The 22,500-nt window shown below is 48.3% G+C and overlaps 1 protein-coding gene across 5 annotated transcripts; it reads right to left on the bottom strand.

Annotated features, from left to right (window-relative positions):
* Positions 1 to 1,089: 1,089 nt before the first annotated feature.
* DENND2D (DENN domain containing 2D) lies at positions 1,090 to 18,401 on the bottom strand. Of its 5 annotated transcripts, none has more exons than XM_005542394.4 (12): positions 18,159 to 18,401; positions 13,477 to 13,652; positions 12,470 to 12,582; positions 11,758 to 11,827; positions 10,981 to 11,058; positions 9,705 to 9,845; positions 8,368 to 8,516; positions 5,956 to 6,133; positions 3,107 to 3,148; positions 2,613 to 2,697; positions 2,045 to 2,284; positions 1,090 to 1,592 (listed from the first exon to the last, which is right to left on the bottom strand). In XM_005542394.4, exons 1-12 carry the CDS (start codon positions 18,214 to 18,216, stop codon positions 1,516 to 1,518), a joined length of 1,407 nt encoding a protein of 468 aa, XP_005542451.1. In that variant the 5' UTR covers positions 18,217 to 18,401; the 3' UTR covers positions 1,090 to 1,515. The 5 variants fall into 5 exon arrangements, with proteins under 5 accessions (XP_005542451.1, XP_073855150.1, XP_073855148.1 ...); XM_073999049.1 differs by having other exon boundaries at positions 18,021 to 18,270; XM_073999047.1 differs by lacking the exon at positions 18,159 to 18,401 and adding an exon at positions 14,251 to 14,492.
* Between the last annotated feature and the right edge of the window lie 4,099 nt (positions 18,402 to 22,500).

Below are 22,500 nucleotides of genomic sequence, written 5' to 3'. Positions count from 1 at the left end.
GCCTCAGCAAACCTTACCTGAAGAACCTTTTAACAAAGTGCAGATTTCCAGGTCCTATCACTGGAGATAATTTGGTATATTTGTGATGAGGCATTAGAGGGTGTTTTCACAAGATTCTCAGGATTCCAGTTCCTTTTCTGAAGCCTTTGAAGGTACAACCATATTTAGGCACCACTACCATAAACTACCAAAAAAAAAAAAATGTAATTCCTAGAAGCTGTGAAGAATAGTAGTGTAGCTAAGCATGGTGTGTGGACAGTGGGACATCTGCCACCTTCATTAGGTCTCTGCACTCCCAAAAGCAAATTACATTGGCTTTAACTTCAATATGCCCTGTTCCACCCTCCAGAAACTTTTGTGTTCTTTGTACAGAATTTAGGAACTTCTGAGGGCCACAAATACACCCATTAAAAAGGTAGAATTTTTGAAGATAAGATTCTTCTAAAAAAAGCTTCCCAATGCTTGAGTAGAAACTGATCTGATCAGGTAGAGGTATCAAGGGAGGGGAGACTAGGTGACCACTAAACTCCTTCAGACTCTTAAAATTAGGATTCTTTTCTCAAAGGGGAAGAATGTCAGTGCAGAGATCCCTTCATCTTTAGCTGAAGAATTGAACTGTGCTGCTCAAAATAAAGATCAGTTGGAGGTAGGATGTCCAAGACTGAAGGTAAAGGACTAGTGCAAACTGAAAGTGATGGGGAAACCGACCTACTTATGGAAGCTATGTAGTGTTCTTCACAGGCTGCTGTTGGCTGAAATTCCTATCCTCAAATTACTCTAGACTGAAGCTGCTTCCTTTCAGTGAAGAGCCTCTCCTCCCAGGATTCTGGAAAGCACATCTGACTCCAAACCAAGGACTTGGATGCCCTGTGTCAAGTGCTGCTGCTGCTGCTTTTACCAGTATCTCTTACCCTTCCTCTTAGAAGAAGTAGAGCTGCTGCCCCCCATGATTCTATCACTCCAAACATATCCCCAGGTTCAGGACCACCATGGCCAGGTCCTCCACTTGTAGTCCACTTGATTCTCATATTCATTGCCTTATTTTCCTCATTCTCCACCCGTAGTAAAAGCCAAAGACACACATAAAAATAAGATTTTCCTCTTTACTCTCATCCTTACACGTCCATAGACTTCTTCATGTGGAGAGGCTGAGCCTTTCAAATACAAAGTGTGTTCTCTGTTGAAGATGTTATAATGATGGGAGAGGGCAGTTGCAGCAGCTTCTAACCAAGTGTCTACAACACATGTACTACTGTTTCCTACCTGTCACCTCTGCAAAAAATGCAGCTCTGAGCCCAGTTCTGTGAGCATGGTGTCAGAGCCCTCCAAAGTCCTGAGAAATCGATACCAGGGATCCAAATGTCAGACACCAATTTGAAGCAATACCTGGATACCAAGACTCAGAGTGAGGTTATGGATTTGGGGGGCTGATAGCTTTGCTGATCCTGCCACACTGGCAGGGGCTGAAGTCCAGAAATGGTGTGTAGCTGTAGTCATTCTTGTTCACCACAGCTCTTATTTCACAGTTTTTTCCCTTGGCTTCTTCTGTTTCTTCTGTTCCTCATATTCAAGTATTTTCTGTTGGAAATAGCCTGTGGGTTCAGATACAGGTGTTAGAGGCATCTGATCTGATCAGGCAGACTATAATGAGCTCAGGAATAAGGATCAGAAATATCCTGTCTGCTCCCCATACTCCCATCTCTGCTGGGATGTCTCTGGCCTCACAGGCTTCTGGAGATCCAAACATTCCGTTCTGTCCAAAAAGGAGCCCATAAACAGAGGATAGATACTTAGCAGGAATTAGCTCTAGACTGAAACAAAGGAAAGGGCTCAGTCCTGTTGGCTAATGAGTAAACCAACTTCCACAAAATGGCAGCCCATTAGACATTTTCGTAGGTTTCGGGTTATGTCATTTCAACTCCACTAATAAAAGTCTGCCTACACCTATTTTGTGGGTTTCTAAAGAGAAGTATTCTTTCTTTCCCCTCCTTTTTATTCTAGAGGTAACCTTCTATGGGCTTAGACTGATGGGGACTGTCACTACCTGCAGGAGGATTCTTGCTTTTCTCAGCTTCCTGGATGAAAAGTGAGAAGAGCTGTGTCTTCACAAACTTCTTCACAAATCGGCGGTTGGTCTTGGAGGTCAGAGCCTTACAGAAGGATCGTTCTTGGAAGTGGCCTTGCCCATTTGCCTCCCGCTTGATATAGGAAGCATAATGACCCACAGTCTTGACAAAGAACTGTACAAAAGGGCCTGAAACATGCTCGTTGATTTGTTCTGCAGCTGCAGGAGATATAAAGGCCATCTCAGAGGGTAGCAGAAGGATGAAATTACCCAAACTCACCTCCAAGAATGGCTTTCATGCAGGCTGAAAGCTCCTGTGGAAAGCCATGGGGTAGGGTTCATAATAACTGAAATGGCGATCTGGGTATGGGTTCTCTGCCATTACTTAGGAAGAATGCAATCCCAAATTCAGACTTGCCCTAGGTTCTAGGCCTCTAGGGCTGGTTCTAGGACTTCTGAGTGAGTTCATTTTAGTTCTGGAAGGGAATGATTGAGAATCACGCCCTTGCACTCCCTGGAGAGACCCAAAATAAGAGTAAGGACTTACTCTTTAACTCATTGATCCCCTGACCGAGAGAGTCTAAGATGCCATCCTGAAGCTTCGGTGGCAGGATGTCTTTTTCATCACCAACCTAGAAGAGGACGGAGCTCCAAGGTCAAGCAGGAAGGAAGTGTGGAGTGAAGCGGGTTGGCAGAAAAGCATAAGGAGGGCGTGAATTCTACACCCCTACTCCACCCACAAATAATCAGCCACATGGGACAGAAACAACACAAGCTGTTTCTTGGCCTTTAGTTTGACTCTAGACATTAGCAAGGAATCCTCTCCACCCCGGTGGTACTTGGTTTTTATCCCTTGCTTAAAAGGCACTATCACTGATTGTCTTAATAGTGAAGCCATCTGTGTTTATATGTCCATGGGCTCCTTGAGAGAGATGCGGTCTTTTTAGCACAGATTCTCGCTCAACAAAGAACTTAATGTTTGTTTAAATAAGTGGAAACTAGAGTGGTAGACCTGCAGGGGATCTGAACCCAGACACTTACCGACATTAAGAAGGTTCCTTCACAAAGATTGACCAGCAGGACCTGAAATAAACATAGACTGGCTTTCTCTGGTCCCCTTTCTTCATAGACCTCTAGAGGATTTACCATCTTGATTTCTGCCTGTGGCTGTATCTTTCAGCCCAGGTAGCAACAAAATCAATATCTTCAGTTCTCATTTCCTGTCTAGCATTCTCCTTTCTCACCATTCCCCTCTGGAAATCTCAGTGGGTGTTTGTAGGAAGGGAGTAGGAGAAAGAGCTAAGGTAGAAGGGAAATACAAGATGGAGAAATCACAGCCAGTCACTCCCTTAATAAAACATTGCAGAAATTGCTTCTACCTGGAGCATTTAGTAGATTGCTCACATAAGTGCTTTACACATTTGATCTCAAGCAACAGTCTTGTGAGGCAGATACCATCTCCATTTTGAAGATGAGGAAACAGACCCAAAGAAGCTGCCCGAGGTCATACTATACTGCTAATAAGAGAACCAATTTTTTTCCAAGCCTAGACTGATATTCTTGAGATGACATTCCTCTCTCTCTGATTCCCCTTCAACTCCCTGCTCTCTAGAACAGAGACCAACATCTTTTTATTTTTTTTCATGCTTGCAACAACTTATGTACAATTTTCTATTAGAAAAACTCCCACCAGGCATAGTGGCTCACTCCTGTAATCCCAGCACTTTGGGAGGCCGAGGCGGGTGGATCACGAGGTCAGGAGATCAAGACCATCCTGGCTAACACGGTGAAACCCCATCTCTACTAAAAATACAAAAAATTAGCTGGGCGTAATGGCGGGCGCCTGTAGTCCCAGCTACTCTGGCGGCTGAGGCAGGAGAATGGCATGAACCCGGGAGGCAGAACTTGCAGTGAGCAGAGATTGCACCACTGCACTCCGGACCTAGGTGACAGAGCGAGACTCCATCTCAAAAAAAAAAGAAAAAGAAAAACTCCCTCACAGCTTTGGGCCTTCCAGCAGGAAACAGCAAAGGAAAGAAATGAGCCCAGGGTCAACAGGAAGAGGAAAGGAAGTGAGGAGACCATGTGTCTACAGTCCTCAGGTAAGATAAGCACAGGGCTGGAACTGCCCAGGGAGCCTTCAGTCTAGACCAGAGATTACAAATAGGCACCCTGCTGGCTGATTCCAACCAGCAGATCTGTTTCTTTGATCCTTACAGTATTTTTAAATAATTGATTTGGTTTCCAATATTTGGACTATCTCACATAAAATTTGGATTTGGGGCTTTTCCTGAAAAGTCAGGAGATCTAACACTGGGTCCACATTTCTAAAGGACAACACTCAGATGGAACTGAGCAGCAGTTGCCTGCTTTAGGCAGGGAATGTTCCCACCAGTTTACTGTAATTTCCCAAATCATGTGTTGGTCATTTAAATGCCTGCTAGGCCTCTCTTCCATTTGTGACCCTTGGTCTTGACAATAGAGAGAATGATCCCTCCATTGTCCCTTCTTCCAAATACAAGGAAAGAGAGTGGAAAGTATGCCAAAAAATAGAGCATGCACTGTAATTATCTGTCGTCAGGGGAGAAAAGTTGAACTAGTCCAGGCCTGAAACCACTTGTATACATAGGCTCAGATGCCTTCATGGAGGGAAGACGGTTCCTTTGAGGGATTGGGAGGAAAGTGTGTGTATAAATAATTTGTTTTTCAAGATTGTTCCCAGAACTCTTTCCAGTATTTGGGCATATTATTGTCTGTGGAGTAATCCCTTACCAAAAGCCAGAGTCTGACTGGCCATCAGGAGAGGAGCCACGGCTTCCAGGGAGCTGGAGCTGCAGAGTCAGGAAGTTTCATAACTTCTGGGGTTGGGACATTTAAATGTTTATTGCTAAACATGGGGCTAATACTCTGTCCCAGTTAGTCACAAAGCTAAGGCTGGTTCAAAGGGCACGTGTACTCAGCAGTCCTAAGGAAGGATGAGGGGCCAGTGGAGCAAAGAAAGGAAACAGCCTTCTTCTTTACTTCCCAGCAATAGTTTCTATAGGAGGGGATTTGGTTTTGTCTGTGCTAGGTTCCACTGTTGTCTGTGTGGCCTTGGATAAGTCTCTGGAGCTCAGTAATCTCTTGGAATGAGTCAATGGTTATGGCCAGGGCAGATATTCCCAAGTCCCTCTTCTGGCTTAAGATATAACAACATGCTATCTTTTGAAAGTCCCTACTGACCACTCTAAAGCACATGCTTTGAGTTATTTTTCCAACAGTGGGGATAGATTTATGCTTTTAATGCCCATTTTCACAACTGAGTCCTCTGGTTTGTCTGGGGCACTGCCAAGATGTAAGAAGCTAACAAAATGAAAAAGGATTCAGACCTGTATCCTCATTAACCCATTTAGCTCTGAGCTACTCAGAAAGATGACTTGCTGCATTCTTAAGACTCACAGTTTGCCAGAGGGCCACGTTAGCTCACTTCCAAGGAATTCAAATACATTCCAATGGAGTGTGTGTTGTATAGACCAGCTGTGTCATCCATTTGGATGAGATGGGACACCCCGAAGACTGTTCATCAGGGTCAGCTGGCATGGAACAGTCTGATCACCCTTGAATAAGCTATCCGCTGCGCCTTATGCCTAAAGGGAAATCCTTCAGAAGGGAGCCTGCGTTTATTGAGCATCAACTGTGTGTTGGGTGCCAGGTTAGGAGCTCTATGCAGGTGGTTTCCCCCAGAATCCTTAGGAAGTGACCACTGTTATCCCCATTTTAGAGATGAGAAAGCTCAGGCTTAAAGAGGTAAGGTAACTTGCCCCTAATCACACAGCTGTAAGCAGCAGAGCTGGGATCTGAATCCCAGTCTACCTGGCTCCAAATCATGCACTCTTCTTGCCACATCATACCTCTTCCATAGGGCTGTCCATGACCTCCTGCTGGAAGCGCATTTGTACTCCAACCATGAAGGGGGTGGGGCAGCAGACGGTGGCCAGAAGGCTCTCAGGGACAACAGGGATGTAGGTGTGCGCCCAGCTGAAGGGGTAGAGCAGCGCGGCAGCAGCATGGATGCACTGAGATAGGGTGCTGGGACAGAGCACAGAGGATGAGAGTCAGGAGGCCCCTGCACCTCCATGCTACACACCTGTCATCGCCCACCACCAACAGCAGCTACAGCAGTGCTGCCCGTGCCCATGGCAGAAAGGCAAGTCTGGGGGCCATGCTGGTCACAGAGCTTGAATGTACATTGCTGGGAGGGACGGACAGAAACTAGAGAGGCCGAGGCTTCACTATCAAGAGGGGGACCTCGATTTGACCCTTCTTTTCCCAGTTAGTCTTCTCAACTTACTACTGGCCAAAAATAAAAGTGACTCCGAAGAGAAGAGAGAAGAAGAGTTGCTTTCATTCAAGGAGATAATTGATGGAGCCCCTATCCTGTGCTCAAAGCTGTGAGCCTACCTCACAGATGTGGATACCAGGAAGAGCAAGACACTGACCCTGCTTTTAAGGAATTCGCAGTGTAGTTAAGAAACAAACAACTAAGTAAGCACTGGAGGCTCAGCCGAGAGGCAAAGCCTTTTTACCTTCCTATGTCTACCCAACCTCACCCCCAGCCTTTGCCCCCACACAGCCCCCTCTGGGCACTCAAGGGTGTTAAAGATTACCAGGTTGCTGCTTGAGTAGCTTGGGAAATTCCCAGGTTCTAAGAACCTCTGCCCAGCAATTCCTACACGGAAAGTCCCACAAAGGTGGCTCCTCAAGACTTTCCAGTGAAGCATTTCTCGTCACTCCTGCCCAAGTCACAACTTGGACCCTACTCCTCTCGCCACCACACACACAAAGTCCCACTCTCTGTCTTCTCATTTCTCCCCTGGCTTTCATGGCTCTTTCCTCCAGCCAAATTGCCTCAAAGTCAAGGCCAATAAAAGCACAGATGCGGGAATCCTTGTTTCAATTCTAGGTTTCAAGCTAGCACTTCCTGAATTAGCAAAATTGCGTCTCTGAGAGGCTAGCTGACTGGAAGTCCCCTCCCTGGATAAGCTTCAGGGAGCTGAAAAACTCAGTGTGGGAAGGAAGTGGGGAGTGGTAGGATTTCCCTGAAGAAAGTAAACGTCTGAGAGGTAAATCCTGCCAACCTCCACTTTCCAAACACTGATCTGAGGAGGAAAGGCAGAATCCCAGCTCTAGCCACACAGGAACTTCTGGTTTCCATTCAGGGCTGGGAGTGAAAGAGCTGTTTCCAAAGCAAAATATGATGTCACTCCCTTCAAGGATTACCTACAACTAGTTCCTTTTTGGTTATCACCCATTTTTACAGAATCTTCAACACAGAGACCCCACTGGTTGCCCAAGTTTCCTTTCCTCTGAAACCCATGACATTCACCTGACCCTTTGACTTCTATTGAGTCCTCAACATCCTTTTCTTCCCTAAAAGATAAAAGCAGGGTTGTCAACCTAAAGTCATTGGTTCTCTGCCTCCCCAGATATGAATAGAAGGTCCACCCCACCCCTACTGTTTTATGACTTTTTTCATTCTCCATTCTATTACGTCTCCCCATGTCCTTCTCAGATCTGAAGCCCCTAAGAGGTAGAGACTATGGCACAATAGTACCCTGCTTCCACTACACACAGGGATATACTCAACTGTGAGCTTAAGAATAACAGCTAGCATTCAGCAATATGTGCTTGGCAGGGTGTTAGGTACCTAATGTGCATTATTTCATTTAATCCTCACCACAACCTTATGAGGTAATCACAATCATTATTTCCATTTTCAAGAAGTTAACAAACTAACTTAAGGGGAACCTCATAGCTAAAAGTAGAAGAACTGGATTTGGACCTCCTAAGTCTGCTGAATCCCTGTGCTTTCAACCACTATATAATTCTGCATCCCCTTCAGGTGAAGGGAAGTTTGTATTTCCCAATGCTTGGCATCTGGCAGTTGACACAGAATAAATGTTTGTTGAATGAGTATCTACCTCCTGCCCTGTTCTCCACCCTCCCTCAGCCTTGCAAGGGCAGAATCATGTCTACATCCACCCTAACTGGTCCCACCTGAGCTGTCCCAGGAATACTTCCTGTCCTTCCCTTAGCTAAGTCAGGAGCATTCCTCAGGCCCAGGCAGCAGTCCTGTGTGGAGGAAGAGGCAGTTTGGGTGGTTCAAAACAGCTGTTTCTCTTGGTTTAAAGAACAAGGAGCTAGAAACAGGAGGGTGGGCACATGGGCCCTACAGCCCATTTTCCTTGGATAACCTCCAGTCTGTTCCCTTGAACTCAGGGATGCTGGGCAGTTCAGGTGAGCAGTTCAGGGGCTGGGCCCACCTGAGACCTTCCGCCAGGAAGATGATTTTTCTCTCCAGCACAGCAGAGGCAAAGATCTGAAGTATCTGTTCAAAACTGAGACAGTGCAATAGAGAACTAAAATCCACATGTTCTAGGTGGGAGTCCAGGGGCCGTGTCAGTGAAATGAACTGTGGGGAAACCAGAGAGAGAGAAGGTGTCACTACACTGCAAGATCGTGCAGACCCCAGAGTGCTGGGCCTCTACCAGCCTCTATTCCTTCCCCAAGGAGTGAATTTGACCCTGTCTCTCTTTCCCCTGCTAATTGGCTGGAGGACAGCAGTGATGTGATCTCGAGTATGGCCCATAACGTCCCGCACCCTCCCTCACTCGCCTCCCTGAGCACACACCCCTCTCTCACTGCGCTTCAGCACATGGGCTTCTGTTCCTTGAGCAATTCTATCTTTTCTGCCTGCAGCCTTCACTGTGGGGGCCCTCCTCCTGCACTGCTCTGCTCCCTTCATTCTTACCTTCTTTCAGGTTACAGAGGCCCCCCCCTTGGTCGTGTGATACTTTCCCATCTTCTTCTTATGTAGCACCATGTGTTTTTTTTTTTCCTTTCATCCCAGTTACATAATTTCTAATTCAACATGCACTGGTGTGTTTATTTAACATCTGTCTTCCCCAGTGGACTTATAGCTCCAAAAGGTCAGGGACCACATTCATTTTGGTCACTACTGTATTCCCAGAAAATGGTATAGTTTGGCACACAGCAAGCAGTCAGTACTAATTTTTCTAGAAAGTGAAAGTTTCTAGCCTCTCCCCTTATTTTCCTGTGGGGAAGCCAAGTTTAAACGGGCACAGAGACTATTCAGAGTTCCAGGGGTCAGGACTGGAATTCTTAGAACAGTGTTCTACCTGCTGCCTCAGTGTGCTTGGTGCCTTAAAACAACAGCATTCCCCCATGCATGGGTGGAGACTCGGGGGTGGGGATGGATGATAAGAAATGGACAGATGGAGGCTGTAAGGTAGAGACAGGACAAACAAAGGAGAGTGGAGTGGGGGTGGGGGCAACTGGCAGTCTGGGGGCTGAGGGAAAAGCCCTTTATAGCACCAGAAGCCTCAACTTACATGGTTTGTTTATTATAAATAAAAGTCTTGGTGGCTTGAGCAGTAACTAGGTGCTTGTGGGTATCAAGTTAGAAGGATCAGAAAATTTGGGCTTGATTTCAACTTTGTTCATTCTAACCAAGTCCTAGTCCCCATCTGGCTCAGTTTCTCTGTACTTTAACCCGGTTAATGGAAGAACAGTGGTAAGAGGTGCCACAGATGCCTACCCTCTCCAGCTAGGGACGGTCTCACCCATTTTGCTAACCCACCTCAGTGCCTGAGTCGGGGATGAAGCTCTTGAGAGTGACAGTCTTCCCAGGAGCAGGGAAGGCTGCCTCTCGGAGGCCCTGCATGAATGGGTAGATGACAGCCATGGAGATCTGATGTCTCTTCTCCACTTCATCTAGGATCTGCAGAGAAAAGAACCACGGGAGGCACAGCTCAAAGGGACACTATCGGGCAGGTGGCAGAGACTCTACATGCCCCTGAGCATCATAATGTTCCCATACTGGTTCAGCTGGTCCTCATGTATCTTCTAGGGCCCTCCACGAACTGGTCTCTCCCTCCCTGGCAGAGGCTGGGCTCATGCTAAATAATCTGCAGTTTATTTCCCATGTAAGACCTGCTTTTTTCCAGCTTCCTTTTTATTATCTCTCTACCAGTCCACATTCTTCCCCTCTCCTAACACCAACATAAAAGCACCTCCCTGGGAAGTCATCCCGGAGTAAACTCACCACCCATGATGGTACCATGTCCACTCATGCTGGTTGCAGCAGGAGGCTAGAAGCCTAAGCCTCTTGGTACCACTCTGTGTCCTCCAACTCCCACTATAGATTCCCGGGGTCAGAGACTGCCTCCATCCCTAGGAACACTGCACAAAGGAATTCTTTACCCAAGCAAAGACTGACAGAGTTTCCTCCCTTCCTCCTCCAAAGGTCCTGCTGGGGTCAGAGCATAATGAAGTCCCTTCTGGTCACCAATGGATGGCATGGCCCCCATGGATTCTGCTCAAATCCTGACTCAGATGCACTGGCACTCAAATTAGCTCCAGCAGAAGTCCTGGGGACCTCAACTGTTCTTCTACCCTTGAAGGAGTCAGAATGGGTCTTATAACTCCTTCATATTTGTTTAGTGCTCTGCCTTTTATAACGAGTCTTCCCATATATCACCTCATTTATACCTCACACCACCCAGTGAGATAGGAAGGTGAGATTATTATATCCATTTGACAGATGAGGAAATTGAAACTCGGGGCACAAGTTTCTTCCCCTTGTCCTACTTCAACTACTTTCTTACCTGGCTAGAGCGGGAACAGTAGCTGTCTCTGCAAGGAGTCCAGTCCCCTAGATTCAATTTCCACTTTTCCCTTAAGTCAAGTGCATGCCCCTTTGCCTCAGTTTTCCCAAGTGTACTTTAAAGCTGATTCTGGCTATGGGAGAAGAGCTCCACTAAGGACTTAGGTTGCACAGGCAGGGTTGGCAGCCAGAGAGAGCCTGGAAGATGGGCAGGACAAACAGGCCCTGAGGAATCCTGTTCCATCCCTACCTTGGAGAACAAGCCGAAGCAGCCGATGCAGCTGATGATGCAGTACACTTTGGGAAGGCGAGGGCCAGGGCCAGCAGGCTGGGGAGGGACAGAGAGGCTTCTTCAGTGCTGCAGCCTCCCCAAGGGTTTCTCCCAACTGGTATGAAGGAGCACAAGGCTGAGGGCTGGGAAGGGGGAATTTATGGGGAATGGTGGGTGCAGCAGGGAGGTCAGAGTGGCCACCCCCTGGTGAGAAATCCCAAAAGAAGAAATCCTTGAGGGTACTGAGTGAGTTGGTGGGCAAGTGCTGCCGCCTTCAGTGCCAACACAATCTGGGGTCAGCAAAGAGGGGAAGCAAGTGTGCCTTAGAGATGAAGAAATGGCTAAGGAGGAAAGCACTGTGAAGGTGACTTGGGGAATCCTCCTGAGACTTGAGATTTGAAACTAATTGTCCAAATCCCAGCCTCTGCTCTGGGAGGCTCCAGGGTCCAAGGTAAGCAGGCCTGAGTAGAGCAGCAGGGAGAGGAGTCAGTTGGAGCCTCTCACAAAGAGGAAAGTTATCAAAAGCCGGGGAGAGCACAGACCAGAGCCTGACCAGCAGGGGGAGAAGGGGCATCAGGTCCTCGTGCTTGTGGGGCTGCAGAGGGAGCACTAGCATGGCAGAAGGTCCTGGGCTGTGCTTTCTCTACAACTGGTGCTGCCAACAAGCCTGGACTTTTACAGCTAAGGCTTGAGCAAGCCCAGCCATGGAGCTGAGCAGACTGCAGAAAGGAAGGGGCAGTTCTGAGCTGCACAGACCAAGAGGCGCCTGCAGTATCCAATCTTTCTGCTCCCATCCACATTGGTCAGAACGAAGGAGAAGGTCTCCCTAAGAAAGAGCAGACAAGGCTTGATTTGCATTGCTCACTGGATTCTAAAACAGAAAAGTGGTCAGGATTAGAGGGTGGAGAGGAGGGCAAAGCGGAACTGCTGATTAATCATAGGAGTAAGGGCTCACTGGTGTCGAGCCCTAAACACATCATCTCATCTAATTGTCAAAACAACTCTTTGAGGCAGGTTCAGTTATTATCCCCACTTTAAAGATGAAGGAACTAAGGCCAGAGGGTGCTTCTTCTTCAAGGTCATTCAACTCATAAATAGTGAAGTCAAAGCTCAAGCAGTCGAATTCCAGGGCTCTCGTGCTAGAAGGGTCTTTGCTACATCGCCTTCTTAGAGGCTAACTGCTTTCTGCTAAGTCCAGCTTGGGCCAGTAGCAGAATTAAAAGCAGTAACTATTGCTTCTAAGACAGGTGGGAGAATCTGGCTCTTTGGACAGAAGTGACTGATCAAACTGATAGCTAATATCCTTGGCCTTGAGGGACCCCAGGCCGGATGTTTTCAAATGAATCGATTACACTCCTGGGCTGAAAATCAACAAATGACAACAGTGAGGGAGGCTACAGGAGCCACAGAAGTCACACATGTTCCTTCTCTCCAAATCCAATACCCTTGCTCAAGGCTGAGCAATTACCTGGGATACTCGGTGAGTGATGCCCACTCATTCCCGTCTGGGAAGCAGAACAAGGGGATAGCTTTGAGTAGCCGCTCCTCCTCCTCCTGCTGACCCCGAAGCAGGTTCTCCCGCTACAAGGAAAAGGAAAAGACAAGTGGATGTGAAGCTGGGGGCAGAGGTAGGAGGAGAGGGCTTCAGAGCTGGTGGGTTTCCTTTGAGGCTCTAAAGCAGTCTAGGGATAAGCTTCTCCACTAGCATAGGGGTGAAGGGTGCCTTTGCCCATCACTCTGCACAGTTTGCATTCTGGATCTGGTTGGAACAACTCCAAAGCTGAAACAGCCCCTCCTCAGTCAACTCGACATAAGCTTGACTTCGACCTCAGTATTGAGGATCTACATAGAAAGGGGACAGGGCCATGTTGAATATAGAAAGGCCCTGAAATGACCCAGGCCTCTGAGAGGACAACATCAGAGGGGCACCACATCAGAGAAGAGAAGCGGCCAGCTCAGTTGGCACACCTCCTAATGAGAAGGGTTAATGAGGATTCCCACCCCTCTACCTGGTGCAGGATCAGACAAGAAAGAGTCTGATGCTTGGGCTCGGGCAGAGGGCTGTGCCTGCCTACCAGTTACATGACTGCCCCACTCTTTCCTTCCCACACATCCCAGAGAGGGGATTTATTCTAGGAGGTCTGGCAGAAGGTAAGCTTCTCTACAGAGAAGGGTGACTGAAAATGGGATTTGGAAGACCTATGAGGTCCCCTAAAAGGCAAAATATCTAGCCTAGTTTCCCTGCTAGGAAGCCTAGGTCAGTCCCTCACAAAGAAGTTAGACCTAGATCCTGTGGGTGATAACAGAGGACTGGGGCTGTGCTAAGAAGGAAATGGAGAGCAGCGAGCTCAGAGCTCAGGGCAGCTCCAGGCTTAAGCCCTGGTAGGGTGGGGAGAAGGAGGTAGAACCCCCACCCCTACCACCTTCCAAACACCCTAGTCCTCTGACTGGCCCTGCCCCTCCTTCAGTCCTTACCTTGGGAAATTGGTAGGTGATTATAGGCTCGTAATCATCCTGTGAACGCTTTTTTTTGAGAGAAACCACAAGAAGGTATTCAAAGAAGTGCTGCCCCCCAGCAAAGTTGGGCAAAGAGTGCTCCTGGGCCCTTTCTGGTTCCTTTAAAGCTTCCCCCGAATTGTCCTGGGGCGGTCCTGAAACCAAGACACCGGAGCCCATTTAGTATAATCTCATTGATCCATTCCTGGAGTGGAGTCTGTGAGAATCTGGGTGACCTCCACACCTCAAGGCCACCTTGCCAATGCTGAGATACCTGGATACTGGCCAGCACCACCAGTCACTCAGGATCAGGGCCAAATGGGCAGTTTCCACACCTGCCCTGGTAGACTTGAAACCATGGGGAACCAAGCAGAGGAAAGAAAACACTGACACAGAAGCCACGGAAATGTGCTGGAGAGGCTGCATGGAGGCCAAGGCCCCAGGGTGCCACAGACACTGCCTAACCTGTAGGGTGCTTCTGGCAATCCTGGAACAATATGGCCTGAGAGTTTAGGTCATACTAAGTGAATAAGAACAGGCACAAAGGGCATGTGACTGTGACCACACTAGCCCCACAGAGGGCATGACCAGTTCTTAAAAACCAGCAGAGGAAGCCTCCTGGCCCAGTCACATGGGGAACCATGTGGAGGCCGAGATATAAAAGTAAGAGGAGGAAGGAGTATTTCAAAGAAGAAACAGTCCCGCCTAAGAGGGTCACCCTAAAAACAAGGAAGTGGGCAGTCCAGTCCTGACCTGCTCGACGTCGGAAGAGCCTGAACACCCGGCCTACCACTTGTCCTTCCATCTCTGGGCCTTCAGGACAGAGCACACTCCCCTCTCCCCTAACACAGACAGACTGGTGACAGAAAGCCTGAGAAAGGAGCTGCTTCAGCCTCCAGCCACAACTCCGTGAAGCCAGGCCACGCGCTGTCTTCCAGAGAGGGGAGAGAAGTTTCCATCCTGTGCACCCAGTAGTTGAGCAAGAAGGATGTGACGGGACCCAGGAAGGCAGCAGCAGCCAGCACCAACAGAGTCAGCATCCTGGCACTGCAGTGCAGATCTCAGCTCCTCCCAAAGGCCTCAGGGTGTGGCGAGAGAAAAGGTCAAGAGCAAACACCTCTGGCTGAAAGAAGCCAGAATGGTCTGGCTACTTCTGGGCTAAGGATTTTGAATCTGGGCTGCAGATTGTGCAGAGAGTTTATTTACAATCTTAGAACAGTGGACAACAGTGGATAGTGTCAGACTGTGGGCAGTGGAAACTGGCTGGTCTCAGGATAGGGATCCTATATCTCCATCACTTAGATTGCTGACCTTTCCCTTCTCAACTTGGTCAATGGAAGTCAAAAACCCCAGCAGGGCCACCTGCTGAATTCTAGAACTTCCAGGACTTCCCAACCTAGAGCACATGCCCAAACACTCTCTGCAGCCGGGATGCCACTGTCCTCTCCTGATTGAGATAAATAGACTTGGCCTAATAATTATCCAAATAGATTAATTCTTACAACAAAAGAAAGAGTTCTGGAAGTCAATATCCGATAGCCTCCTTTCCTGATGGTGCAGTGAAGAGCAAAACCCATCTCTAAGCCCAGAGTTCGTGATATTTGGGAAATAGCGACAACGGTGAATTTCACCCGATGCAGAGTTCTGTCACTGGCACTTGTTCCAGGGTTCCAGCAGAGTCCCTCTTCTCAAATAGGAAGCACTAGCTCAGGAGACTGTCCCCAGCTCAAGATAGGGGACTGACTGCACCAGCAGCCTGAGGGTGATTGTGTGGCAGTGGAAAGCATCCGGGTGATCTCCACCCAACCCCCACGCCTGCTCAGCCTTCCTCTGGATCAGGCCAGGTCAGCCGTACTGCCCAAGCTACAGGCAGAGCTGCTAGCCCACTGCTGTGTCTGGAGACTAGGTAAGAGAGAAGGAATAGCAAAAAATCACCTTGGATTCTCACAGAAACCCCTGAATGAGTAAATGCAGAGAAAGCTTTTGCCAGGAAGCTGCCTCAAAGGGAAAGCAGGGGGCAAAAGGGGTTGGCGCCAGTGTTTGCCACTCCTACTAAGAATAAGCAGCCTTCTGGAAGAGAGTGGGGTGCTAGGATAGGGAAAACAGCTGCTTTGCCTCTAAGAGCTCTAGACCTGGCTTCTGTGGGACTAGTAAAAGCCAGGACTCATGGATGGCCAAACTCATTTACAGTAAAGAAAGGTGTTCAAATGCTGTAATGGGTGAGAAGAGCAAACCAGAACACTTGGAGCTGGCACCACACCTTACTTGCAAGCTACACAGACTTGTTGCACAAGCCTTACCACCTGTCTAAGGAACAAGCATCTTCCTGATACAGATGGGGACACTGAGGCATAAAGTAATTCAAAGGCTATTAAAATTGGCAGGATTTGTTGGGAATGGGGATTAGGAAAGCTCCACATCCATGCTCCTGCCTTCTGGATGCATTTGACATCAAATATCCCACAGAGGTTTTCAAAGGACATTGAGAAACAGAATCTTGTCACTGACATTTTCAGATTCTAACGAAATTATGCCTTTCCCCAAATCCTTTGGGCTGCATTTTCAGATCATTTTCTTCTGCTTTATCAGGAAAGCCAAGAGAATAGCAAAATTAAGAAATCATTGACAAAAGAAAGTAATTAGACTTTTGGGATGAGGCCCAAGAAATGCAGCAAAAGACTGTTTTCTCCCCTCTTTCAAAAGGGGTTATCCACAGGAGAGAAAAGCATAAGAGAAAACTAACCTCCATCAAACTCATGTTTCATATAAGGTATCTCATTTAACCTCCAGTGCCCTAGAAAGGAATTATTTTCCTGAGTTTTAGTTGAGGAGGGAGTCACCTTTTCTAGGGAAGTCAGGAATCTGGTTACACTTGTTCCTCCACCAGAAAGCCTCTCCCACAGACACCTGACTGAAGTCCCAGATCTGTCCAGAATATAGGTGAGGGGACCTTCTGGAACCTTAATCTGGGAAGCTGGCCCATCCCTTCCAGCTCAGGTGCTCTCAAGCCAGGACCACCACCACATCACTCCTTGTCACCAGGATACACACACACACACACACACACACACACACACACACACACACCCTCCCTCCTAATACGCAACTGTCCTGGGGCCAAAAAGGCAAAGAGGAAGGGGGAGAATCCCCAGGCAGGTGGAGGATGGTATGGAAGATGAACAGGACACACGCTCCTGGCCAGAAAAGTATTAGGCCTCAGTTCTTACAGTTCCTCAGTATCAGGAAGCTCCTTCAGGCACAATCAGGAAGTGCCTGGTGTTGGGGCAGGGGTGGGTGGGAACAACTGGAATGTCTCCTCTGGGCTGCAGGGGGCAGACCCCTTCCATTCACACAGATGTCCCAGGGTCTGGGAAGACCAGGACAGACCAGGCCAGTGCTCTCCAGAGAAGACAGAATGTTAGCCTCATCCTGCCTTCTGCTCCCACCACTGCATGGTCCCAGGCCTCTGCCCCAAACTGTGGTTTCTGACCTCTCCCTGATGGTGCAGCTGGAATGGCCAGATATTGGAGATCTGTGTCTAGAGAGGACACTGCAAAAGGAGAAGGGGCAGGGTGTGGCAGGAGGAATGGCAACAGGATGAAGAACAGAACACTCGTAGAGGTCACTGCAGTTCAAAGAAGGGCGCACTGACCTCACTCCCTAAGGTCTTCCCAACTCTGGGGCTTGGGCTAAGAGAGGGGCTCACTTGGCCTCTTTGGTGTGCCAATGTTGGAAAGGGCAGGCTGTCTGGGAATGGCCCCTGCTCACTTTCTAATCCACTCTTTGCTCCTCAGACGGTAGGACCTCTAGGCAAAGTATCTAAGGGTCATGGCTGCTCAGCCATAGGACTGGCTAGTGGTAAGCCACACAAATATTTGCCGAAGGAATGAATAAATGAATGAATTTCTAACTGCTCTCCTTCCAACCCCAGGGCTCTGCTAAGAAAGAAAAGAAGCTGCTGCTTTAAATTAGCAGTTGACTTCTAATTTAATCCCCATAATCCTGGACGGGGGAATTATGTCCATTTCACTGTTGCGGGGCTGAGGGAAAAGGCGACACGCTGGAAAGCAGCAGCTGTGCAGGTTCTACCGCCGCTCCGCTGGAGGCCACACTCTGAAGGGCACCTGGCCGCAGGTGGGTTGGGGTGGTAACGTCATCGAGGAGACCTGTGTTTGTGGCCGGTGGCTATCTGCGGGGCAGGGGCAGGGGCAGGGGCGCTGGCTCCGAGGAACTGGGCAAAGGCCACGGAGGAGTCCCAGGGCGGCGAGATGGGGTGGGGGGGCGGGCACGCCGGGAGCTGAGGCAGTGCCTCTGGGAGGGCACCACAACCGGGGCGCTTTCAGGCACACTGCGGTTGCACCACAAGCTTCCTGGATGGAAGGACACGTGGCCCCGGGGCCCCACAACGGTTTCCTGTGTCCCGCCGCCTCCCCCTCGCCCCCGCAGGCCTGGCCTCGCCGTCGTGTCCCGCCCCCGCCCCCACCTGACCCTCTTCCCCTCTCCCCGCGCTCCCTCCCGCTCACCTGCCCCCGCGCAGCCTCCTGAGTCCCCCTCCAACTGCTCCCGGATCTCGACGCCCCGTGCCGCCCTCCCCCGGGCCCCAGCCGCCGGCTCCCCGGTGCCCACGGCGTCCCCGCGCGCTCTCCCCGGCCGGCACTAACCCCCATGGCCGCGCTTCAGTCTCAGGCTGGCTCGAAGGCGGCGGCCGAGCCCATCCATGGCCCCTCGAGTGCCCGGCGCCCGCTCCCAACTCCGCGCTGGCCCCGCCCCCCTATCCTTGACCTCCTCGGGTCCGACACTTTCACTTTCACGCGGGGGGAGGCCTAGGGGACAGGTTCGGGGCGGCGCGGCGCACCTTCCGGGCTCCGGCCCAACCCCCGGCCTCACCTGGGCGGGCCCGCTCTGCCCTCGCCCTGGGCAGGGCGGCGTGGGGTGGCAGAGGGCGCTCGACGCGCGTCCGGGACTGGGCGGCGCCACCTCGTTCCCACCCTCCGTGGGGCTCCCAGGGAGGCTTGACTTAGCGAACCCCCTACAGTCCGCAAAAGCGCGTGTCCTGGCTGAAATCACCGCCTTCCAGGTGGCTCCAAACGAATCCCAAAAGAGACAGTTTTCAGTCCTCACACCTCTCAATCCCTCCACCTCTCCCTTTGCCACTGCTTTAGCCCCTCGACCATCTCCAGGTCTCTTGCCCTACTTGTCCTCTCACTCTTGCGGTTCCTCAGGAGGAACTGGAGATGCGGATTAGGGAGCTGACCCTGCCTTCCATTCAAACTTGGCCCTGAACAGACCAGCAAAATGGGGGTAACCCCTCCCCTTACACGGAAATGTGAAAGTTCAGGAATATAGAAAACTTTTTGTAGGTTGTTACATAATACAAATTCAAGGAACGATTATTGTCATAATTGTTGCAGCAGTCCCCTCTACCCTTCTAATCCTGAGTTTCAATGCAGCCTTTCCGCTCCTCCCTTTTCACATCTTCATTAACTTGCAAATATGTCCAGGCTTTAAACTTCAGGTATCAACCATGACATTGTGGGTCTGCTAAGCCCACTTCCTGCTGGAAGATTTGCCCTAGTTCCCCGCTTCCTCTCAGAACATTTTCTGTAGGGCTGGGAAGTGCAGAGTCCATCTGGGGTTGCCTTGTTTACAAGGTTTTAGGGTCCGTTTCAGGAGGGGTAGGCAGAGGGAAGAAGGTACTCTGGCAGAAATACATCTGGGATCTGTGGGCCTGACTCCCAGACCTGCAGCCCTCTTTCCTCTCCTCAGGCATGGCCTCCAGGTGACTCTCCAGTCACCACGGGTGAGCCAGAATTGGTTATCCAGCCCTAGTATTAACTGTCTAGTCTTAGCCCAGAGGTTCTAAAAGTTGACTTTACTCTGGCCGTATGCAATTTTGCACTTAATTACAGTCTGTTGCTGTTCCCTATTCTTTGTGTATTCCCTTCCCTTCCTCAAGTACCTTTTGTGGCCTGAATCCATGTCTTACGCATCTCTGTGTAAGAACAGTCGTTGCTCATGATAAACTTGTCCAATTGATTGAATATTATTGTGCCTTAACTTCCCCAGTCTATTTTGTGGTGTTCCCAACCAAACTAACTCCCTTTCTTTAAAAACAGATGAAGAAAACTGTGTACATGTGCACCAAAAAGATAAGTACAAGAATGTTCAAGGGGGTCTTATTGAAACAGGCTCACACTGGAAATAACCTCAAATGTCTATTCATAGTAAAGTGAGTGAATCACAGTATATTCACGTAATGAGGTACTACATAGCAGTAAAAATAAACAACAGCTGCATGCAATAACATGGCTACATTGCACAAACATCATGTTGAGAAAAGGAAGCCAGACACAGAAGAGTACATTATGTAAGGGTCCATTTATATAAAGTTTAAAACAGGTGAAATTAATCTACGGTATGAGAGGTCAGGATGGTGTTACCTTTAGGGAGGAAGGAGGAAATAATGACTGGGAGAATACCATAGCGTTTCTGTCTAGAATGCTGGTCATGTCCTATTTCTTAACCAGGTGGTAGATACCTAGATGTATTCGCGATGTGATCGTTCTTTGCAGTGAACACTTAAGCACTTCTCTGTATGTATATGATACTTTAAAAAGATTTTTAAAGTGTTCGTTAAGATGTTAGGGTGACATTAATGAACGTAATGAAACAGGAAGAAGCTAGTTCAGAATAAAATTAGAAATTATTGGGATAGGAGGAAGTGGAGCTAACTAAGTATAATCTGCATTTTTGAGAAGTGTGGATAATAATAGGAACAAGTTAATTGATCCATAGAGGAAAATTGGGGTTTAAAGTGATGGGTTAAGATGGGAAAGATGAGAGCATGTTATGGGTATAGCAATGAGAACTAGCAAGGGTAGACATTTAAAGTATAAGAAAGAGGGTGTGCAGATGGAACAGAGTCTGAGAGAAGAGGGAGGAGGGGGCAATTAGAAGCTTAGGTAGAAGTTTGGCTTTAAACGGGAAAAGGAAACTTTTTTTTTTTTTTTGAGACAGAGTTTCACTCTTTTTGCCCAGGCTGGAGTGCAATGGCGTGATCTCAGCTCACTGCAACCTCCACCTCCTGGGTTCAAGCGATTCTCCTGCCTCAGCCTCCTGAGTAGCTGGGCTTACAGGCAAGCGCCACCACACCCGGATACTTTTGTATTTTTAGTAGAGACAGGGTGCCACCATGTTAGTCAGACTTGTCTCAAACTCCTGACCTCAGGTGATCCGCCCGCCGCAGCCTCCCAAAGTGCTGAGATTACAGGCGTGAGCCACCGCGCCTGGTTGGGAAAATGAAACTTTATCTGAGGGAAAAAATGAAAATGGCTATCGATGTTGATAAATGTATAGATAAGGTAGCAAGAAGTTAAAGGATACCACAGGAGGCCTCAGTTTCTGTTAAGACAAAAGGTTATTTTTCTTCTTGTAGCTGCCATCTTCCACTGTCCCCTAGGTCATTCTCCTAGTCTGGCTGTAGAGTGGAAGTGAATGACCCTAGCCTCCCTTTTTTGAAGGTCTTGAAAGGAAGCACACTAATATTCAAGGAGGCAGTCAGTATGACATAACAGAATGAGCCTGGGCGTCCAACACAGACGAACTTGGACCTGAGCCCACTCTTCTTCTTGCTTGCCCTGTAGCCTTGGGTTACGCATTGCACTGAGCCTCACTTTTCTGACATAATAAAATCACCTTGCAGGGCAGTTGTGAGGATTAGAAAGAATATATTTGTAATACAAATTCCAAACTTCATACATACCTTTAAGGCTTAAATCACTGTAGTCTCAGCTCCATTTCTTTTAATTGCAGAAAGTGCTGTCTATTACCAGGCTTGTATCTCCAGGAATTTCTGAGAAGCCTCAAGAAACACACACTCCAAAGACCAATTCTGATATTCACTGGTCGTTAGAGTCCATCATGGGAATTCAAACTACTACTTTCCCTTCCACAATTATACCCATTTATCTGAAGACATACTGCTATTGTTCTCCCCTGTGCCATTTTGTCCAACTTGGACAATGATTCTATCTTCGATTCCGTATAGAGATACCTGAGGTCAGAGGAGGTTTTGTTAAGACTTAGTCGAAGGTTTGTTAAGACTTTGTTTTATAAGAGAAGCACGTTATAAAAGGAAAACTTAAACATAAAATATCACCGCTTTTGGGATCTGCATGAGGGTCCTCTTTGGAGTACTTCTCTGCCTAACCCTAGAGCTGCCCCCATCTTGCAGGGATTAGCTAACCTGACTCCAGTGGGAATGCCCTTGAACCCAGCCCGTCTTAGTATTTGCATATTCCAGAATGATTGACAAGAGCAATGTTTATTACATTCACGGGGAAACCCTGTCTCATACTTAGAATCTAATCTCTTCTTTTGGCACAGAGATACCAGAACAACAACAAAAACAAAAGCAACCCATATTTCCCCAAGAATAGGCCCATCGATACAGAATGCCACCATCAATTGACCTGCACAATTCCTCTTCCTTTGAGATGAACAAAAGCTCAAGCTGTCTCAAACTATGTGTACTGCAAGTCATCTGAAGTCTTGCCTTCTCATCTCCTATGAGAAATGAGTTGAATAACCTATATGTCTTCCAGAAACAAGCAATGATATCCAGGATTAGGAAAGAACATCTGAATATTAGAAACAAAGATAGCCTTTTCTGTTACCACAAAGAGTTCCTGGAGTTAAAAAGTTCTCAAATCTCTCTCTCTCCTAGAAAGGGTCTCGTCTCTATGTTTGAGAGCCAAAAATGTCCTTGTATTCTCTTTCTTCCCGTTCTTCTAAAGTGCTAAGATTTCAATCCCAACATTTTGTGTGTGTTGATCCCTCTACTTGGAAAGTTCTTCCTCCCACTCCCCACTCTACTAACTTCTACTCATTCTTTATATCTTGCTTAAACGACCTTTTCTGAAAAGACTTCTTTGACCACCTCCCCTTTCCATCTAAATCAGATCCTCCTGTTACAACCTCAATCACACCATTTCCTTAGGAGCA

The sequence above is a fragment of the Macaca fascicularis genome, chromosome 1 (genome assembly GCF_037993035.2).
Source record: "Macaca fascicularis isolate 582-1 chromosome 1, T2T-MFA8v1.1".
NCBI classification, from domain to species: Eukaryota; Metazoa; Chordata; class Mammalia; order Primates; family Cercopithecidae; genus Macaca; species Macaca fascicularis.
The sequence above is the reverse complement of the archived record's forward strand: the minus strand, read 5'-3'. Positions and strand labels throughout refer to the sequence as shown.